This window comes from Dermochelys coriacea, chromosome 2 (assembly GCF_009764565.3).
Source record: "Dermochelys coriacea isolate rDerCor1 chromosome 2, rDerCor1.pri.v4, whole genome shotgun sequence".
NCBI lineage: Eukaryota > Metazoa > Chordata > Testudines > Dermochelyidae > Dermochelys > Dermochelys coriacea.
The window spans coordinates 92,870,350-92,890,086 of NC_050069.1; the positions used below are offsets into that span (position 1 = coordinate 92,870,350).

At 39.3% G+C, this 19,737-nt stretch overlaps 1 protein-coding gene across 3 annotated transcripts in view; it reads right to left on the reverse strand.

The window, feature by feature from the left end:
* SPIRE1 (spire type actin nucleation factor 1) overlaps positions 1-19,737 on the reverse strand; it is a 169,427-nt gene that overhangs the window by 8,099 nt on the left and 141,591 nt on the right. For all 3 annotated transcript variants that reach the window (XM_038391720.2, XM_038391717.2, XM_038391719.2), the window contains 3 exons: positions 14,891-15,060; positions 7,854-7,944; positions 4,393-4,535 (listed from right to left, as the gene is read on the reverse strand). In XM_038391720.2, the coding sequence (XP_038247648.1) occupies positions 4,393-4,535; positions 7,854-7,944; positions 14,891-15,060 (404 nt within the window). The remainder of the gene's footprint in view (positions 1-4,392; positions 4,536-7,853; positions 7,945-14,890; positions 15,061-19,737) is intronic.

Genomic DNA, 19,737 nt, shown 5'->3' on the forward strand with positions numbered 1-19,737 from the left:
AATGCAACATTAAAGAAAAGTTAAAGGATATACTGATTTCTGAAGAATGTTTAAATTTTTTTCCTTCTCAGAATAAAAATAAGTACACGCCAAATCTTTAATTTCAACATTAGCTCAGTCTTTAAATTAAGCTAATCAAAATTACACTAACCAATGACTAAATTTTACAAAAACAGTAACATTTTAGAGTTTTAGCTTTAACTCCAGTTCATAATCCTTGTCCATGTATCAGGGCTGCATATGGTAGTGTGTGTAATATCCTAAGTCCTCTGCAATACCTACACTCAATGGTGTGTGTTAAGGACAGAACCTGGCTTCTGAATTTCCTTGTTTTTCTGGATTTGAATCCAATCATTAATTAATATTAAAGACAGTTTAGTGGTGGTTATTTTTAAATGGAAAAAAATAAGCCATGTTAAAAGATACTTTTCTGTACTTAAAAAGTTAATGAACCTATAAAGAATTTGCTTAACATTTTGACTATGCAGTCATAGCATAACAAGGGCTCAATCAGAGCTATTATAGTGCAACTGTGGTGAATTTATATCAAGAATAACATGTAGTCTGAATTACATATTTATAATACGAAATAAGCGCTTTGTAGATTATTTTCAATATATCCTCACGTAAGAGCTCGTGCTACTTATGTATAAACAGTACATGTTTCATATTAATGTATTCATTATACTCAATATGTTGTAAAACTTTGCATTACAAATCATTACCATGTATTCAAAAGCGTCAGAGCAAGAAAGTACTGCATATGCAAGTGCTGGGTGAAATACAAAAGTTATGCAATTCAGATTACATTAGGCACTTTAAAGTCTATGCCTAACTAGACATCTTCAGTCTGGAGTACTCAGTTAGATATCTCTAACTGCAGACAGTGTTGCAATATTTTCTGGTTGGGACCAGAAATGGGAGGAACCCCCCACCCCCACCAACTTTGAGAACCTTAAAATTTTTTGGTTCCTGTTCAGTTCTAAAAATGGGTTTGGAGGAGTTCTTATTTTCTTCTCAATTGGTTGACCCAACCTGGTGCAAGCCAACTACTGATCATGCTGGAAGTTCTGATACTTAAGTGCATCAAAGACTAAAACCATTGTTAGGGTTTTAAGTAATATTTTGCTTAGAAATACCATTCTATTCCATTATACTGTATGTCCTGTTAAAGCAACAAACAGCTTAATCTTTTCAACACAGTCCAAGGATCACAGTGGTTTTGCTTGTGAAGGCTGGTGGATCTTCATGTGCTGTATATTTAAGATTTGCAAAACGTGTCCCACTGATAATCTTATGATATTGCATTTTTAGTTTGCTGTCCTTTCACAACTGATTTCTTTTTCTCATGAGGTGACTGAAGGATCTAAACACACACAAGTATTTTACAAACACTGAAATCAATCTCAATCAGGAGTAGTGTGCCAATCTAAGCTGTTAATTCTTGCCACAGCTTAGGAAGTGCTCTTAGAAGGCATGTGCTTGTAAAGATAATCTCCAAAGCCAGCATAAAGAGGCAAACCTTTGGGGGTTTCCACCTGCTGGTAAAAGCTCTGTCACACAGAATACATAGCCCTTGCCACTCCAACCAGGGCTGCTTCAAAGGGATGAGAGCTGAGGAGAGAAGCTGTTTGTATGGTTGAAAAAAAATGGTCTGAAAGTCGTCCTTGGGAAAAAACTGGTTATCCTAGGAACCTGAACAATGGATAGGAAGCAGAATAGGGAACGCTGAACATGAAATGAAATTGTTAGCAGGGATTCTGGATCATTAAAAGTCACGAAGGCTTTCACACATACACCTCAGTGCACTGACTGTATCTTACTGATTAGGTACTAAGTTGGGTGACTTTTGGAGGTACACCACAAGGCCAACCCTGGAAAAATAGTGAACTCCCGAGCTGCAGTTTCTGCGACGTCTCATTTATCATTGATATGCTGACATGAAAAAGGGCTGTTTGGAATTTTTCCAACTTTGTTTTGCCCCACTCCTCTTACTTTAGCTCTAATTCCCTTGGTATGCTGAAATGCCTGTTCACAAAATCCTAGTTAGTATGCAAGACAGACCAGTTGCCTGCTAATCCTGCTAAGAAACTGTAGCAATGGCCTTTTTTCATTAGCACTAATGGCTATTTAACGACAAGCTCTTTCACCTTGAAGGGAAATTTCTGTCACTGGAGCAGATAAGAATTAGAAACTCCATCAATCCTGGAGGAAAGGATGAAGAAGCATGCAGTCAAATAAAAAGTAAAACATTTTTTGCAGTTATCTAGAGGCTTCCACTCAAGGAACTGCAGGATCACAAATGCAGTGTCTGGTATAGAAAATAAGAGATGCCAGCTTGTATGAGTGGTGAAGAATTCCATGACAGGGTGCAGGAGCTGGTTACTGTTAGACTAATACTGAAAACCTTGCATTGAATTAAAACAAAAAGATCAAATGATTTATCAGTTACCCACCTCCCGAGGGCACTATTTAAAAGATTAACAAATATATTTAACAGTGGCATATAAAACAGACTGCATTAAAAGAACATCATTTCAACATCAATTTTCTTCCTTTTCACTTCATACACAAAAGCATGTCGAACAAGTTGGGTGAGGGATGACAGAGAGTTCTTTAGAGTAAATAAACTGTCCCCACATGACCTGAAACACTAATTTATGTGACCCTGTAGGACTCCCATAGATGTTTCCTTGCTGCTTTTGCTTGAAGTTTTTGCTGTTTATTTTTGTTGTTGTTTCATTTTGGTAGGCTGATTAGAATTTCTCTCTAGTGGTTCTATTACACCCCCCCACCTCCACCCATCCACACACCACTTGACAGTTGCCAAATACCAATGAATAGCTTATACAGAAGAAAAGATACAGTTATGATCATTTGAAATAAATAGTGAAAAACTTAATCAAGCTACTTAAAACAATGACCCCATATTTAAGCATTTTTAAGTCACATGGTTCTCCAAGTTTTGAGCTGGATCAATATCAATAAGTTGGCTGGATCAATATCACAATGTAATTTGTTTAGAAATACCGAAAGTGTAAAACAGCAAACACCTCAAAATGATACGCAGAGCTTTTCTCCTTTGCATATTTCTTGAATATTCTGTGAATTCCTATGCGAAAATAAATCTTGTGGTCCCACATACAACAACTGCTGCACATTATGGTAATGAAATTCTTTTTACATTGATCATGCCCTCATCCATGAACTCTCCTCTTATATATTAGAGGTTCCAAAAGTTACACTCCAAACAAACTCTTGGAGAAAAAATTCTAGTTGTGCTATACTTTGCAGGATTCATTACTGTTCCTTGAAAAATGAGTGAAGATTACTTAATGCCATTCACGCAGGACCACAAGCTGTATTCAAGTTAAAAGCATGTGATACAAAGTCAATTTTTTCCCTTATGGTGAAGTGGGGAAAATATCCTCCGTATCCATGAAGACTATAGTGTTATTACACTTCAACCTCATCACTCTAAAGGACTTGCCCCACAGCCGCCATCTCTTTGGTCAAAGAAAAATAAATAGGACTTTAAAGCCCATCAGTGCCACTCTGTCAAGTGGAGGACTGGCGAGTACTCCTTCCACTGAATGCTCCTATCAATCTCTCTACACACAGATACCTCAAAGGGGCACTTTGAGCCCCTGCTGCTAAGGAAAACAAGAGACCAGGAATTGAATCCAGGTCTCTCACATTAAGTTGCAAAGTACACCATGCCAACACAAAAGAGCCAACATTCCGTCCCCTTTGCCACTTAGGCTCCGTTGGAAAATAATTCTCAATTAAAGCTAATTGATCAAATGTACTGTACTTTCTTTTCAAGGAGCAAAACAATTTATGCCTCAATGACCTCAACAATGCAATGTGGTCACACCAAGAGTTGGACTCTTTAAAGATTTTTCTCTCACATTATGACTTCAACCAAACTAGCTCTTTACAAGGGAGGAAGAGAAAGCCATCTATTCCTTCAGTAGTGAATTAAAATACTCCAATAATAAATAGATTAGCTGCTTTTCCATTTGAAAGGAGGCAACTCCAAATCTGTTATTTAGAAGCTATATTATTTTCTGAGACAGGCTGAAATAAAAACTAGAGATGGGTCTGAGTCACCAAGTTCATATCAGGATCCCATACTTCCTCAAAGTTCTGGGACATCTGAACCTGGGGTTTTGGTTCAATACAACATCAGAGAGGCAGAAAATTTAATCTTGATCCAAACTCCCCCAAAAATTCAGGACTGGTTTGAATTTGGGATTTTGCATTACAGCCAGCTCTAATCACAATGTAACTAAGTTTTAATGTTGTTTCAACTCTTAGAAAGCTTCTGTCTTATCACTATTGTGGAGTTATTGACCTCCTCACACTATAGCTAATGCTCATGATACTTACAAGTGACCTGGAGCTCTGTTTTGAAGGTGGTAGGAACTGTCTCACGTTGGTTGGCGTTTCCTTTTCAATGGAATGTCGTCTCTGCGGTGGTTGCCGCCTCTCTGGCTGTGGCGTGGATGATATTGGCAAAAACTTCGGAGGCACTAAAGATTCAACCAGCAGAAATTAAACAGAGTAATTGAATGGTCATTGGACTAACATTGGGAACAGGCACAGTTTTGGCAGAAAATCTATTGTTAATTTCCAAAGTAACACAAGATAGAATATCTTCATATTGTCTTTAAATGGGCGATATTTTCAAAACTGGGTGATGAAGTGCGTGTTCCCACACAAATGCAAAGGCACCTACAGTTTCACCCCTATAAAAAACAACACTTGTGGGCATGCAATTACACTAACGTGCAAATGCCAATCCTTGTTACATAATTCAGGTTTCTGAAGGCATAGTTTGCTGGTATTCACTCTCAGAAATTCTGCCCTTGTTGAATATAAATTTTAAAATCAAAGGGCACTGAAGGATGCACTCAACCTACTTTGCCTTTGTTTTCATAGAGAGAGTATATGAAAAAAATGCTAACAATCATACAGAAACGATTTCAGAGAAATTTATATGTTTTAGAAACATGAAAATATTTAGAGACACTGTCAAATTAAAAATCATACTAATGTCAATCTGTTTTAACCAAATATTGTTACAGAGTAACATCTAAGATAACCATAATTGAAAGAGATGACAGCAAAAAAATATTTCTCTGTTTTTTCAATTGTTTTACTTGATGCATTGGCAGCACTTCGTTTATTGGAAACACTAGGGATTTTTAATGTACTTACAACCAACTATTCTCAGTGGAATTTTATAAAAAGTTCCAGGACACATTTCTATTTGTCTTAAGTTACATAAAATTTTATTTTTACAGAATCTACATTTAGAGCCAACTGTAAGTTGACAGTGATCCTTTAAGGGGCCACCCACATGTGCTGAGAAAAAGACTGATTCAACAGTATTAGAAGATCATCCATGTTAAGCAACCAATTTTTGGCAATCCCTTGAATGGTTGATGATGACAGGTTTCACTGCTCATCAGAGTAATGTTAAAGCTCTAACGATATTTCAAAGATCTAAATCAACTACTTTATAAAGAACAGCAACTGCAGCATATACTGCTGTATAGCTGAAATGGTTAAAGACAGTTTATGCCTTTGCCATGACTAAACTAACTGTATCTTATTCCTAAAGGAACTGCACAGAATGCACACACTGATTGGGGAGCTTCTATACGTCTCCTCTTTTCCTGTAATAATACGGAAAGGTAAGGCCAAATCCTACATAAAGCCAGAATAATGCAGCTGAAGTCTATATTAAGACCAGATGGAGAACAGAATTTGTCCTTTAGTCTTATAAAAGAATTATCTTTAGATAAAGTCTATTTTGACAATACCAAATAAAACTTTAAAATGCACATTCACTGTTCATTCTTTTTCTCATTATTTGCAAAAAATCTACTCTACAAAGCAATTTTTTTTTCACTTTATAACTGTAAAAAGGAAATGTAGATTCTTTTTTAGTTCAACTAATATCCTCTTTAAAATTAAAAGGAATACAAGAGCTTGTTTACACTCTAAATGGTACAGCAGCTGTGCTGCTGTAGCGGTTCAGTGTAGACCCTTACTACAACGATAACAGTGGCGCTCCTGTCATCTAGTTAATCTACCTCCCTGTGACACTCTGCATCTCAAAGTAGCACCCTGCAACTTCCATATTCATCACTATGATATGATTATAATATATTTTGTAGAAAGTATGCCTTGTGAGAAAAATCTTAATCTGTTGAACATTAATATCCTGTTGGATTGTATGTGCCATCATTGTATGTAAAGCTATGAAGTTTTGCTATGTGTGTGTTACCAAAGTATGTTGTGAGGTTGGCAGATGCTCACAACCAACTTTTCAATTGCAACAAAGGACCAGCCAGTGGCTCATCAACATTTATCCAGGAAAGAATCCACTATCCCAGAGACTTCTCAGAGAGAGCACGCATGCAATGGGGACTGATCCCCACGTCACAGCAGAGATCTTTCCAGCAAGCTGGAAGAAAATATACAAGAGGGAAAGTGACATCACTCGGCCTCTCTCCCTCCCTAACTCAACACTTGGAAGCACGTCTGGAGGACAGATTTTGAACTGGGAAAGGGTGGTCCTAGGCTGGAAATGGAGTCTTGTCTGTGTATTGAAGATCTGTAAGCTGTTTGTACCATCTTTCAGGGTGAGACACTGCTGGATTCAAAGCCTGTTTAGTTTGTAGAACTTAAGAAACAAAACTAAATTTGTAGTCTAAGTAAGCAACTCTGATCTCTACGTCTGCAACTTATAAACACTTAAAATCTAGCTTTCCGTAGTTAGTAAACCTGTTTTATATTTTACCTAAAACAGTGTGTTTTGGTTGAAGTGCCTGGGAAACCTCAGCTCAGTTTACAAAGGCTAGTGTGTGTCCATTCCACACTGAGGGAGGGGCAAATTACTTAATGAACTTACACTGGCCAGGCTTCTGACCAATGCAAGATGGTCCAGTTCTGGGGTGCAAGGCTGGGAAACTGGCTGGAGCCTCCCTATTAATGGTTCATGAGTGGCTGGGAGACGAGGGCTCAGCAGTCCCACAGTCCAGTCTGGATCCTGAGGACCCCGTCACACTCCCCAAAAGGCAGCAGCTAGGTTGACAGAATTCTTCCATCGACCTAGCACTGTCTACAGTGGGTATTAGGTTGGCTTAATTACGTCGCTGAGAGGTGTGGATTTTTAATACCCCTGAGCGACATAGCTGAGTCGACGTAACTTTTGAGTGTAGACCTGGCCTCAGTCACAGAATATATGCAACTCTGTCTTCTGAACAGTTCTTTTCTTGTTATTTTGTTTTGTTGTTGTGCGGTTTTTTTTGTTTTTTTGTTTTTTTTAAGAGGCACATCATAGTATGAATGCTTCTGAATAAATATTTTTAGTATTTTAAAAAGGAAAGAAGGGTCACAGTAATTTTGTGGTGATCAATTATTCTACTAAAGTAAATGAGTTAATTCCATTGCATGGAGGTCTCTGTTCATACAGCAAATTCCGTTCTAGGAAAAGACTATTTTCCCCATTTAACAATATTTTCCTTCATTTAAAATACATGTATTTGTTTTACTTGTCTTCAGAACTATGCAGCCTTGTAACTTATATCTGTACAGTATCCAATAGACCTACGCTTTCATGTTAGTCAAGAAGATATTTAATCAACGTTAACCTATTCAGCAGGTCTCTTTTCCTGGGGTGAGCACCACACACTTACCCACGAACACTGATCTGTTTTGACTTTTTAGCAAAATATGCTCATGCAAAATTCATGTGACAGAAAATGCTAGGAGGTGGGAAAGCAAAACAACTACTCTGTTTCTATTTCAACGGGCTTCCCTAGACATGAAACACTTACTCTTTCTACCAGAGGTTGTCTCTTGAAAGGAGTCTTCTATTTGGGAAAGAGAGACACTGCTGCTGCTTGCTGATTTGTGCATAGACTCCTCCTGGAAGTAAGCAAAATTGGAAGAATTAGAATTCTTCAGAGGCAGTCTCTCTCACTCTCAACCACCCACCCACCCACCCCATATTGTACCACAGGTAAATTATACCATTAAATCACTTATCTTCCAACAATACACCTGCAAAAAATATTGAAACTAGGCAAGCCTTGTGTAAATAGATTTTTCCAAGTTAATCTTTTGCTACAAACTGGAATATACAGTACATACTTAACATATTTAATTATATTATTAAAAACAGAAATAGGAAGCTAGGTGACTCTGTTGTAATCTGCCTTTTCCTTAATAATTACTTCTGGCACTGAGTGCCTAGCAGGGATTTACAAGCTAAATTAATACAAGTATGTACCTCATATCAGCAAGAAATCAAGATTCAAGCACTTAGCTTCCTCTGGTCTCCAAAGGAATGAGGAGTGACCCTGGTGAACATGTGACCCGGTAAAGAGCAATTAATCTAATCACTAATCTCCACAATCCTGTTCTCTAATCTCTAATCCTTGTGCACTTCTCTGTGTTTAAAGAAATCTCATTCATTACATAAGTATGTTCTCATCATAGCAGCGAAGCACAAACAAGTTCCGAGAGATGAAACAAGTTCTAGTGAAATGATCTTTGACTAACACTTTTCAGTTAATAGGTGGCTAAAGAAATCACGCTTCTCTGAATCAATACCCTTGAGGACTATCCTCACCTAAAACCTACCGGCTAAATTATCTCATACAAACAAGCTGCAGTATATCACTGGATCATAACAAAAGAATACTGGGCTGGAGAAATGTTTGTGAATACGTTGAATTCTGACATAAATGCTTTTAACAAAGGAGGTTTGCAGAGTTACCTCCTATACTCTTGGGGTTTACAAATCAAACCAGTGACTCTCTCTGAAAACAAGCAAGCAACTCAGCCTCTCAGTCTCAGAGACAGTGAGACCTTGTCTACACTACAGGGGAAATTTGATCTAAGATATGCAATCTGAGTTACGTGAATAGTGCAACTCAAATCAACGTAGCTTAGATCTACTTACTGCGGGGTCCACACTACGCGATGCTGACGGGAGACACTCTCCCATTGACTCCCCCTAGTCTTCTCGATCCGGTGGAGTACAGGAGTCAATGGAAGAGTGATCTGCAGTCGATTTAGCAGGTCTTCACTAGCCCCGTTAAATCAACCATCGATGCATCAATCACCACTCATAGATCCCCCGGTAAATGTAGACAAGGTTTTTGTGAGGTACATGAATCTTAAGAAAGAAAATCTCCAGTAACTGAAACAGTGCCCCCTCTGGTTATAAAAAACCAGGAGGGAAAAGCTCACAGGAACAGCACGTTAACAAATGGCATCACCAAAGCCAGAGAGTCACAAATTATCATCAGGCGATCAGTGTGTAACATGGACCGACCCTGGTCGTCGGCAGGTGGGATCAAACCTTGGGCTTCTGGAGCTTAGTACTTGAGCCTCTACTGCATGAGTTAAAAGCCATGCGACTGTTAGCTAAGGCCATAGAGCAGACTCATTAATCTCTCTGTAAGTGATCTCAGTGCCACGAGCTGGGACAGAACACCACACCCAGAGGTGTGTGGGTTACAAGTACTCTATGTTGAACACAAGAAACCCAAGAAAAACCTGGGAGTTAGCTGCCTGCATGGAATTTAAAAAGCAGTCTGGTAACATTTACTAGGTCTAAAGGAGGGTTCCAAAAAGTTTTCTTACAGCTGATAAATATAAAATTTGCAAAGAATAATAATTGCTATTCAAAATGCAACATTAAACTTTTAGATTGGTGAAAACAACTATCGGTGCAGTTAAAAAACAAACAAACAAACAAAACCCTAGGATATTATAGTCATAGATGTATTTCATTTATTCTTTCATGTACAGAGGGATGAGCAGCTAAAAAGTTAAGATGAAGAGCTAAGAAACCTGCTAGTGGTAGTGCCTTTTTCTAATTAAAAAGCTCCATGCTCCCCTTTGTTTTTCCGATTGGAGGGGAGCCAATGCCTGTGGGGCAGGCTAGATGAGCAGCAGACAGAGGAAGGCTGGCTCTATGGCACACTCCCTTCCCTCCTTCCCGTGTCCCCCTGTGGGACTACAAGGGGTTCCACCTAGAGCGGGACAGAAAATGGGGGTGGAGAACTGTGAACATTTTTGACAATTCCAAAGTCATTCTTCTCCACAGGTTTCTCAAAGGAATTATTTTTAATTTATTCATAATGCTTAAGAACATTTTTATTGAAAATTTCTGTTTTCAAAATTTTTCAGTTTTTCATTCCCCATCCTCTTTTCTTCCCTTTCTCCTCTCCTCTGCTATTTTTTTCCCCCCCTGGAAGGAAAAAGAGAAGAAAAACTGCTTAGAAAAAAAAGACTACATTTTTCATTTTCCAGCTTCATAAATTATATTTTTTTAAATGTTTAAAAAACGAAAATTTCTTGTACAGTACAAATTTCCAATTTTGAAAAAAGCTATTTTAGTTTAAAATAGTGTTCAACATTTTTAAATAATTTCTTTTTTCATTTTTGAAGCCTAGGATGGATTCGGGGGCAGGTCTCAGTCAGATGCTGCCCTGTCCAAACCCAAAGGGCTAGGCAGCCTACCAATTACAGCAGACAGATGTCTCAATCCTGTTCCCATTTGTATTTGTGGGAGTTTTGCCATTGAGTTCAGTGGGAGTGAAATTGAGCTAAAATTTCGCAGTAATTTGTGCTATTTCTCACTCTGTGCTGTGGAACAGCATCTCTTTCAGGGGAGCTTCGGGGAAGTAGCCTGGGGAAGTATCTGTCCAGATACCATAGAAAATCAGGCTGAAAGAGGCAGACAGCACCAGTGGAAACAAAGGGCTTCTATAGGGATGCCTACTGCCCCTGCCTTCAGGATCATCATCTTTTTTCCCCCAGCAGGTGGGGATGGACGTTCAGCTACTTCTGAAGTGGGCTAGACCTTGCTGAGAACCACCATAAGAATTCAAAGGAAACCATTCATTTTAAATAACTTAGGAAAGAATAAGAGGGATGGATATTTTATATTTCCCACTGTTTATAAAAAACAGCTCTGCTTAGATAATACACACTCCATACGCATTATTTTTAATTGTCTCTTTACCCTATCCTCCTCACTTGCACAGAAAATGTGAACTATTCTATTGTACTGTGATTTCTACAGTGGTAAGCTTCCTTAGCAAATTAATACTACTGAATCATGTGGAGTAATTATTCATGATTCTTGAGAGGAATTTGCTGAGGCCAATGTCTTTGCTGTTGATTTCTAACGCAGGCAATATGAAATCTCACAAGCAGAAGTGGCATGAAATTAAAATTCTGGATCCAGACACCTTTGGACACATTTAGATCCAGATCCAAACAAGTATAGTCTCCTAGCTACTGAGAAAGGCACATCTGCTTACAGGCATAACTTGAGGGGAGTGCCTGGATGTGTCACCACCAATATTATCAGCTAAGTATATATGTGTGTGTGTGCGTGTGTGTGCGTGTGTCTATATATATATATATATATATATATATATATATATATATATATACATATACCCACACACACACACACACACACACACATAGCCTTGTTAGGAGAGGATTTCTCTAATTATTTAAAATACCCAGGGCTTAGATTATCACATCCTTATTCAGTCACGCAGGTGAGTATGGGTCTCCTTATTCGGATTGTGACTTTAGTGGGAGGGTGAGAGAGCAGGGCCTGCTTGCCTCATACTGATCTTTGCATGTAAGTAGGCAGGGAGGGGACTCCAGACTGCCCATCACAGCACTACCCAGTTAGATGGGTATATAATAAGCTGCCTCACAAAAAAGCGGAGGAAATTTATTCCTCCCTCAGAACAAAGGAGGAGCAGGGGAAATATTGTGAGTTGAGTCACAGTTAATTCTCTGGTCTGCTCCTGGGGCAGTCCAGCTGTGTGCAGCCTCTTCTTCAGGGTAGATTGTAAAATTATAATCTGGGGACCCCCAGTGAGTAATTCTAAATAGGTTAGCTCAATTCATTCTCTATACAATCACAAGCATGGAAATGACTGAGTCATTCACAGACAATTAGAATACCAATCCCCGTCATTTATATATGCCACAAACTTAAAAATCAGAAAATAAATATGGCATTTCAACATAAATAATGGTCTTGCTTGGTTCTCTTTAATTTTCCTCACAGGTCCTTTTACCCAACTTTTGTCAATCTGGTAACTTCCCGCCATTTAATTTATCTTTTTTACTTCTTCAACATTAAACACAGCACAGTGCCCGAGACCTAATCAGCACTGAGCAGGGTAGCATGATTATCTTGCTTATTTCACAAGCTATTCAGTTAATTCAACTCAATACAAGATTTGTCTTTTTTGCAACAGCATTGTATGGTTGATTTACTTTCAATTTATTATTTGCTCTATCCTCCAGAGCATTCCCTATGTGGTATCTCAGTCTATGCTGTACTCCCCAATTCATAATCATGCATTTTATTATTCCTTCCTATGAGGATTAATTTACATTTATCTTTCTGACTCTTTATTTATTTACTCAGTTCATTTCTCCAAGTGAAAGATCATGATGCGTTAGCCTAGCACTGAGCTGCAAGCTACAGGAACATGAATTCTAGTCTCAGGTCTTTCACTGACTGCTGTTACTATTTTGTTGCCCCTCAGTCTTCTTATTAACAAAGCCTCATCCACTACTATTGTATACCTAGTTTACAGATTAGATAAGGGAGGTTACTTCAGGCAAAGTTATGAATAAGACCCAAAAATCTCATCCACTTTGTCACACTGCCTTTCAGAATGAACATGCCCAATTATGTGCTTCCATAACCCACAAAACTACAGTGATGCTCTGTCAACCTCTAACAGCTTGACCACATACAGAGTTTTATGATTCTACTGCCTCCATGCTAACAGAAACACTTTTTTAGCGTAAGTGATAGAGACTCATACTTTTACCTCCAGATATAGCTGCCGTGTTCAACTCTCAAAGCTGACCCAGAACAGAGACACAGTTACACTTGGCTATGCTTTCTGTAACCTCCAAATCACACTCTGCTCCCAGAACCAAGAACAGATACCACAAATCCTTATGCCCAACATTCCACTAGCGTTTCACAAATGGCTGTGTAACCCACTTGCGGATCGTACTTTGTTTCCCCCTTTACCAGCTGATTTACACAGGGGATAATAGTATGCTTTCCACTACCAGGGCTTCAATAGCTCATGTGGAAGAGACCAGGAATGCGGATTTTTAGGTTGCAGGTTCAAATCCTGTTAATGAACCATATGGGAGCAAAATGTGTGTGTGAGAGAGAGAAAATGTGTGTTTTTGTTGGATTATTTTTATATTGCAAAACATGTTTACAAGTTATTTGGATGGTGTGTAATATTTGTTTTATTATTACATTTTAGTGTTTGTATTTTGGTTAACAGGAGCTGTTTCTTTAAGAACAGGATGGGGAACTTATTGGAGAGCATATTTAGAGACTGAGCAGTGTGTCAGAGTTTGTTGATGTGTCCTCTCCAGAGAGCTAAAGATGGCCTATGTAATTTCCCAAAAGGTCAGAACTTGATTTAATAAATGTAATTTTCCAGTCAGCAAGCCTTATTCTTGCAGGTGTAATGTTTTTCCTGCAGGTCATCAGACCTAAAGCAATGGTTTTCAAACTGTGGGTTGTGACCCAGAACTGGGTCGCAGAATGGAAGGCACTGGGTCGCAGTGGCTCTGGTCAGCACCACTGACCGGGTCATTAGAAGTCCCGTCCGAAGTGCTGCCTGGCTAAGGCAGGCTAGTCCTTACCTGTCCCGACACTGCACTGAGCCCCAGAAGCAGCCAGCAGCAGGTCTGGCTCCTTGGCGATGGGGCCATAGGGCTCCGTGTGCTGTCCCAACCCCCAGCACCGGCTCCACACTCCCATTGGCCGGGAACTGGCCAATAGGAATGGGGGGGGCGGTGTCTGCAGGCGAGAGCTGCACAGAGCCACTTGCACGCCTCTTCCTAGGAGCCGGACCTGCCTCTGGCCACTTCTGAGGCACAGCATGGTCCGTGGTGCCAGGACAGGCGGGAAGCCTGCCTCTGCACTCTGGCTGCACCGCTGACCGGGAGCCGCCAGAGATAAGCCTGTGCCCCAACTCCAAGCCCCAATCCCCTGCCCCAGCCCTGAGCCCCCCCAAACCTGGAGCCCCCTCCTGCATCCCAAACCCCTCATCCCCGGCCCCATCACAGAGCCTGCACCTGCAGCCCAGAGCCCTGAACCTCTCCCACACCCTAACTCCCTGGCCAGCACCCCCTCCCACACCCTGAACCCCTCATTCCTGGCCCCACCCTGCAGCCCTTACCCCCCAACTCCAACCCTCTGCCCCAGCCCTGAGCCCCTCCCACACCTCAAACCCCTCGTCCCCAGCTCCGTTGGGTCACGGGCATCAACAATTTTCTTCAACTGGGTTGCCAGAATAAAGTTTGAAAACCACTGATCTAAAGAATGTGTGGTTGCCCATAAATGAGATGAGTTTTGTAGGTCCCAGTTTCAGCTCCCACATCATAAACTCACCCCCACACTTTGTGCTGAATTGTAAACTCCTTGGGGAGATTATCTATCACTATGTTTTTGTACAGTGCCTAGCACAATGGAGCCATATTCACAGTTGGGGCCTTCAAAGAACGCTCCTGCATGGGGACCAAAATTATGTTACTTGCAATACATTTACAAGACTTGCTCACATTGTAACAGCCATGATTATTTAGGATCTGACTTATGATTTTTGAACCTTTTAGGGTTGGCAATGCAGTAATCCAATCCTCAAATTATAACTAAGAAAACCCAGGATTAAATAGCAGCTATGAAATTACTGCCCCAGTTTATTAGTTCCATGAATCAGTAGAAAGACTAAATTCTGAAATTCAATTGAGGAGAAAGCATGGGCCCCTGTTGTCTTACCTCTGAATCCGAGCTATCCAGTTCAGCCAATGTAGGGGCTTTAAGGAGTCTCTTCCGCTGCATTGTCACTTGGGTAGTGCTGACGCCATTCACCTTTGCTTGTGGTGTCAAGCCACCATTTACTACAGAGCTGTCTGCTAATTTTCTTGAGGCCTCTGGTGTGGATACATCTGGTAAAAGCAACAAAATGGTTGTACTTGGAAGTTAGAAGGAATAGATATCAAGGCAATCAATTTGTGATGCCCCTCTCAGCTCTTACTGCCAAGGCAGCGTGCACAGAGAAAAACCTCACTATGATAATTACATGTGTAAGGTTATTTTACTTGAGCAATATGTTGCTCAGAAAATTACAGGTCGTGGTGTGTGGTACAGACATGATGTGAGAGAATGAGAGCAGTGGAAAAATAGCAGTGCACTTTGATTTTTTTAGACTTTAGCATTAAAAAAATTCTTCATTTAAAGGAGTAAACATCCTGCCACCTAATGATTTGCTACAATTAGCTAAATAATCAGAATCCAAAAAAACAGGGATGCACTGCTAAAACCAGACACGTGGATCTCCAGTGAATACCAAGACCATTCTACATTGAAATTATGAGTTTTGACACAAAACAAACACAAACTATTACAGTGAAGGTGCAATTATGCTGTCTTTTTCATATACTGAACAGGAATGACAATGAGTTATAAACATCTTGTCTAAAATGTGCATAATCCCATGTTTATATTTTAATGCATATTAAAAATGAAAATGTATGCATTTGGTTAAGTCTTGCATCATGTAACAATGGAATCATGGGACCTGATTTTGTTTACACCTACACAGATTTTACATTGGTGTAACTTCATTGAGTCCAGTAAAGTTCCTCTGGATAATCAATAGAATGAGATCAAAATGAGGCCCATATAATGTTAGCATGAGGTCTGCTGTGCCCAATCTAAACCTAGACAATAATCTAGCTTTCGATATTCTGGCCGTGGGGAGGGGGGAGGTGAGATTGACATGTCTGTTTTATCCCAGAAAAAGAGCAGAGAAAGGGTGAAGTTTCAATATGTTTTAAAATTTTCTGTGTGTCTGGAAGAGGCAGCATTTAGTGGGAAAAATTTACATCTCTGGTTTGCATATTTGCCTACACATCTGGCCTTTCTATCTATGCAATTGTATGACCTCATCAGTGTAATGAATGAGTACCTCATAATGTATTTGCCCTCACAATACCCTTGTGAGTTAAGGAAGTATTATTGCTTACAGCATTTTACATCTAGAGAATGAAGGCAAAGAGGCTAAGTGACTTGGCCAAGGTCACACAGGATCTCTGTGGCAGAGCAGGGAATTGAACCCAGCCTCCCAAATCCGAGGCTAGCACACTGGAGCATCCTTTTTAGTCACTGTGTAGCTGGTGTAAATAACTAGTACAGACAGTTTATTCTGGGGCTGCGGGAAGCGGCGCGGGCCGAGGGATGTGCTGGCCGCCATTTCCTGCAGCCCCCATTGGCCTATTTTTAGACAGGAAGCCCAGAATTGAAAGAAGTAATTAAAATATTTAGAAGTGTTTACTGATCTACTGCAATAGCCTGAAATAAAAGTGAAACTTCAGGTAAATCTACTAGAACATAATATATCAAGTTTGTTTTGAATAGCTCTTAAATATGACATATCATCCATCATCCCCCTCAACTCTGAGAAAATCCAGAGGGAAGGTTTTTTCGCAAAATAAAAACAAAAATTCACACACACCTAATTTGCAAAAAAAAAAGTTTGTGAATAAAAGGTTTGAGTTCAGTTTACTGTGATTCACGTGGTCAGACTATTAGTTATTTGTGAACAAGTGGACAATTGCTGGGTACTTATGGAAAAAAGTGTGAATGAATAAAGCTTCACAGATTTCAGCACAAACAATTTGCCCAAAAATTCTAACAGTGTTGTTTGTTACCCTGCAGTCACATCTGTTATTCTCCTGTTTAAAATGTTTCAGTAATCTAAACAGGAATCAGAAACATTGCCATGTGCTAATTAACCACACAGCTACTAAAAAAAAGATGGAATAGTCAAAGTGACAGCTCAGAAATTACTAATAAGTATCAGTTTATTGGTTATGAATGCCCACGAAGAAAATCAGGTTTGGTTTGCAAATAATTAGCTGAAAACAACGGTGGACTAAATTTGTAATAAAAAAATTACCCATAAAATATTTGAACCCGTTCTAGATCATACAAATGATTGTGAACACTTCTGAGGTGATTCGGCTGCTGCCCAGACAACCATGTGTTTCTAGGGGGTCTGGGAGTGAACACTGTATTCCAGTAGAAATTAAGTTTTGCCAGAGATATAGGGGCCGTGATTGGGTTGCAAGTCACTGATTCCAGGGTAAATACTATCTGAAGCACTAGGATAAATACTTTTGGTTTTTCGGAGATTCTCCTAAGCTATCAAATATTTCAGACCACGTGGAAACAACAAAAAGCTTTGGGTTTGACTATTTGACTACATAAGCCATATTTTGTTCAATCCTCATGTGTTGCTACTTCTGTGTCTGTGACTAGTCTTAAGGTACGTGTGTGAGAGAGAGCGAGTGAAAAGACCAAAAAAGCTAGGATAAATTGAAATTTATTTTTATTTACATGTAAGACTACTTCTCTTATGAAACAGGGAATTAAGTAGATCACAGATTATATGCTAACTAACCATATGGCATTTCTGTCCTAAACAGCTTTAACTGACATATGATGGGAATAGAAAACTGGACCTGGTTTCTACTGTAAAATATGCTCCTTTGCCTTAACATTTTTACAGCATGTTAAAGCAAAGGCAGAAAAGAAAATGGATTCTCCGGATTAATATAGATTTGTCCTACATTAGTTACACTGTGAGAATACTGGGGAAAGACTATATGATGAGTAACTGTAGCACAAAGGTATGCTCTTCATTATGATAGAGGACTTGCATATTTAATTCAGAGAAGAAAACTAATCAGTATACTGAAAAATTTATCTTTCTAGGTGTGGGTAGCACGCTCATTACCATGGTAACTAAACTAATAGATTATCTGCCTTTCCTCAGCATTTTCCTGACATTCAAATGGTATTCAAATGATGTGTGATCCTGCTCAACCTCTCACAGATTTGAGCATAGGAAGAACCACCTCTACTGGAGCCTGGACACAGCAGCTCTGGAAAACAATGAAAGCATTAACTTTGTAGATATGAAAAACAGATTATTTCTGCAGATGTTATTTCATTTTTTTGTGTTCAATTTAGAGGACGAAATGGGTCGTATGTTCAGGGTCAGATGCTCCCGTTTTTTGAGCCATGTTCAACACAGGTCCAGGGAAGCAAAAGTGGCTTTAAGCTATTTTTAAGACTGCTGTAACTTACATCCAGCTACTAATGGCTCTATTTCACAGCTGGGAATAGAAAAGTCTTGTGCACACGTTATTTCCCCTAGAAATGCTCCCTGTGCCAATGGCTGAGAAGAGTGGCACATACCAGCCACAATGACTCAATACCCTCAATTTCCCTAACACAAGAGGAATCCTCCACTACTTGGTTAAGCCAGCTTTACAGCTGCTTTGGACCACCAGAACAGCACAACGCCATTGTAGAAGGGACAAGAACATGTCCTTTAGCGTGAAATTTGAGAGGAAGGTTCTGCTTTTCCGTGAGAGTTTATATTTTTATGACATCTCTTCAGCTGGGCAGACAGCAATGAAAACAAACATCAAGAAAAAATGTGAAAATAATAATTTCAAAATGGAAGCAAATTTAAAACCCTCCCATCAAAATAAAGAATAAAGCAAAAGTATCAACAAAGCAACAAAATTAAACAAAACCATGTCTGCTTTTTATTTACATCCCAAACTAAATCATTTTGTGTTGTCTGATCTGTTGTCTCACTTCTCCCTAAGAGAATGTTTTGATCACCCCTGAATTGCTTCCAAAGACTATGTATAGGATCATTCAGACAACAAAACAGTATCACATCTCAGTGTGAATCACATGGAGTGTTAAAGTACATTTAGCAAATGGATAAAGAAAACAGGAAGAGTTCTTCAGTGGTCAGTCAGAAAGATCAAATCCAAGGCATAGTTTAGTACTGTAGGTTGCTATGAAGTAGTTTGTATTTAACAAAGATATTATGATAATGAATTAATAAAGGATGGTTAAGCAAAATCCTTTTGTATTTCAATAAGTAGGAACATATCTCAGATCCATGACTGAACAGGAATCCTGAAAAGAGCAAGTTAACTGAAGACAAGAAGAGAATAAGCAAACAGACACATGTAGAAAGGATAGTGCTGGACATCCTCCCTGCTATGCTAATCAGTAAAGTTACTCTTGCCACGTTCTGTTCTACTCTCCTGCACTATCATTCAGTTTTATTTGGCAGTAACAGAGTTGAAAAATAAAAGTTTGACCGCTTACACTAGTATTTGACCTTATGTGCAAGGAATTTCCAGATCTTAATAGGACACAGTGTAGCACCTAACATGAGCACCGGCTAGCAGAAGATTTTGCAGCCATTAGACAATGTTATAATATACTATATTAGATACTCACTCTAAACTCTGCTGCTTGGATTACCAAATCATTGTGCTTCTTTACATCATGATAATAAACCATTCAAATACGGTCTTTCTAGACGATAAATAGGAAAACATTGGGCCATATTACCTCCTCCCATGGAAAAACCATAGGAGGTGATTGGAAGTGAAGGGTGAGAACTTTGTGAGAGTCCCAGGATATTCTTTGTTTCAGAGTAGCAGCCGTGTTAGTCTGTATTCTCAAAAAGAAAAGGAGTACTTGTGGCACCTTAGAGACTAACAAATTTATTAGAGCATAAGCTTTCG